This window comes from Penaeus vannamei, chromosome 35, assembly GCF_042767895.1.
Source record: "Penaeus vannamei isolate JL-2024 chromosome 35, ASM4276789v1, whole genome shotgun sequence".
Classification (NCBI taxonomy): Eukaryota; Metazoa; Arthropoda; class Malacostraca; order Decapoda; family Penaeidae; genus Penaeus; species Penaeus vannamei.
In genome coordinates, this window is record NC_091583.1 from 673,770 (window position 1) to 676,269 (window position 2,500).

The window sequence follows — 2,500 nt, forward strand, 5'->3', positions numbered from 1 at the left end:
CTATATTTATTACTATCATTATTATTATATAATAGGAATTACAGTAATAGAAGCAAAAAATGAGGGAGAGAGGGAGGAGGGGAGGGAAAGGAAGGAAAGGAGGTAGAAAGGAGAGAAGAGAAGAGAACAAAAATAGGTGAAAAGAACACATGAGAGGGGAATGAAGAGGAACAAGAGAGGAAGATGAAGGAGGGAAGGAGAGAGAGCAAGAATACTGAACGGGAATGACAATGATACATTAAAGATGATTCCTCAAGTGTCAATCATGATAATAAAGATGATGATGGCAGTGATAATGATAACAATAATGATAATGATAATGTGATAATGGATGATGATAACGATATTGATAATCTTATAAGACCAATGAAAATGATAATATTGGCAGTTCTAATTATGATTCCATATTGCTGATTATTATTTAATCAATAATAGAGATAATGATGATGATAATACCGAGCAAAAAAAAAAAAAAAAAAAAAAAAAACGAAAAAAAAGGAAAACGATGAAAAAAAAAACAATAACAAAAAAGAGAAAAGAGCCAGAGCGCCCACGCCCTTGCACCGCCCACCTTGAGCACGCCCATGGCCTCGGGTCTCTTGCCGGGGATCCACTGGTACACGGCCTCGGGCTCATGGTTCCAGAACCACTTGACGACCAGCCCGTCCTCCTCGTAGCGCTCGTAGTGGTACTTGCAGTCGAGCAGCACCGAGGACTGCGACCCGTTCTGGATGACGGCCGGCACCTCCAGCTCGATGATGTGCAGGCCGCGGCAGCCTGCAAGGAGGAGGGGGTAAGAAGGGGCGGGGGAGAGGGGGAGGGGGTTCTCTGATCAGGTGTTGCAGGGAGGGGTCAGAGAGTAAACATAGCTATGTACTTGCATATATATATATATATATATATATATATATATATATATATATATATATATATATATATATATATATATATATATATATATATATATATATATACATATATATATATATATATATATATATATATATATATATATATATATATATACATATATATATATATATATATATATATATATATATATATATATATATATATATATATATATATATATATATATATATATATATATATATACACAGACACACACACATGTGCGTGCGGGCACGCGTGTGTGTGTGTGGGCATATGTGTGTATGTATGTATCTATATATATGCATTTATATATGTGTGTGTGTACATATATATATATATATATATATATATATATATATATATATATATATATATATATATATATATATATATATGTATACACACATGCATACATACAAATCTTGTATATATATATATATATATATATATATATATATATATATATATATATATATAAATATGTATATATGTATATATATATATATATATATATATATATATATATATATATATATATATATATATATATATATATATATATTCACACACACATAATTATATGTAAGTATAATATATTCATAATTGACACACAGCCATTTAGAACGCTCCCGACGCATGCTTGGAGCGATCAGTGCCATGAGCGAGCGACACGAGCCCGGACGCCCCTCTACCTCGCTCGCCCTCACCACTCACGGGAGGGCGACCTGCGGCTGTGCCTTCTGCGGCCTCCTCCGGCTGCGCCCACGAAGCAAGGGGAGACAGGGTGTCGGTGTCCATGATGCCATCGCTCTTATTTCTCGTTCATAAAGTGTTGGAGAGTGTATTTGGTAGAATTAGGATGAATATTACAAAAAAAAAAAAAAAAAAGGGATCTCAAGGATTTCTGATTGAAATGTTTGTTCTCATTTAACTGTAGTGAATATTCGACATTCACATTCACTCATTTCCAACATTGCAAATCTTATGTGTCTCTTCTCATCCGAATCAAAACATACAGGAGATTCACATTGATTGGTTTCCAAATATACAATTCAAATGTACAATAAGTCATGGCGGAACTGCACAATCGTCTATATCAGTGTTGTCCAAATTGGGGTACGCAGCATAGATCATAAGGTTACGTGAACAAATAAGGAACACACACACACACACACACACACACACACACACATACACACACACACACACAAACAGAAACACATGTTCTATGAATCATCCTTTTTATTCGTGTATTAGATTCGAATTTATTGACCAACACTCCTGTAATGCAGTCTTTTAACAATTAGTATATTATTTGCATTATACTAAATAAAACGGTTTGTTTATCCATGCTGCAGGGGGGGGGAGGGGATGCGTACCAGTACAAGAAGTTAATAAAGGGTACAATTGGCGAAAATATCTGGACAACACTGATCTATATTAAAACCAACATTTGTTAATTAGGAAGAAACATCTCTCTGTCGCCTTGCATTAATTTCAGAAAATAGAAAGGACGAAAAATAGAAATGAAATAAATCTCTTTAGTCTCCGAGCAATCATAAAGCGATGTGTCCCCGGACGCGCCGGCCGCCTGGCGTTCGGATTT

General features: G+C 35.0%; 1 protein-coding gene across 1 annotated transcript in view; it reads right to left on the reverse strand.

The window, feature by feature from the left end:
* LOC113817724 (uncharacterized) overlaps positions 1 to 2,500 on the reverse strand; it is a 217,832-nt gene that overhangs the window by 54,333 nt on the left and 160,999 nt on the right. Inside the window, exon 2 of the mRNA XM_070114371.1 lies at positions 572 to 777. Coding sequence (XP_069970472.1) covers positions 572 to 777 — 206 coding nt within the window. The remainder of the gene's footprint in view (positions 1 to 571; positions 778 to 2,500) is intronic.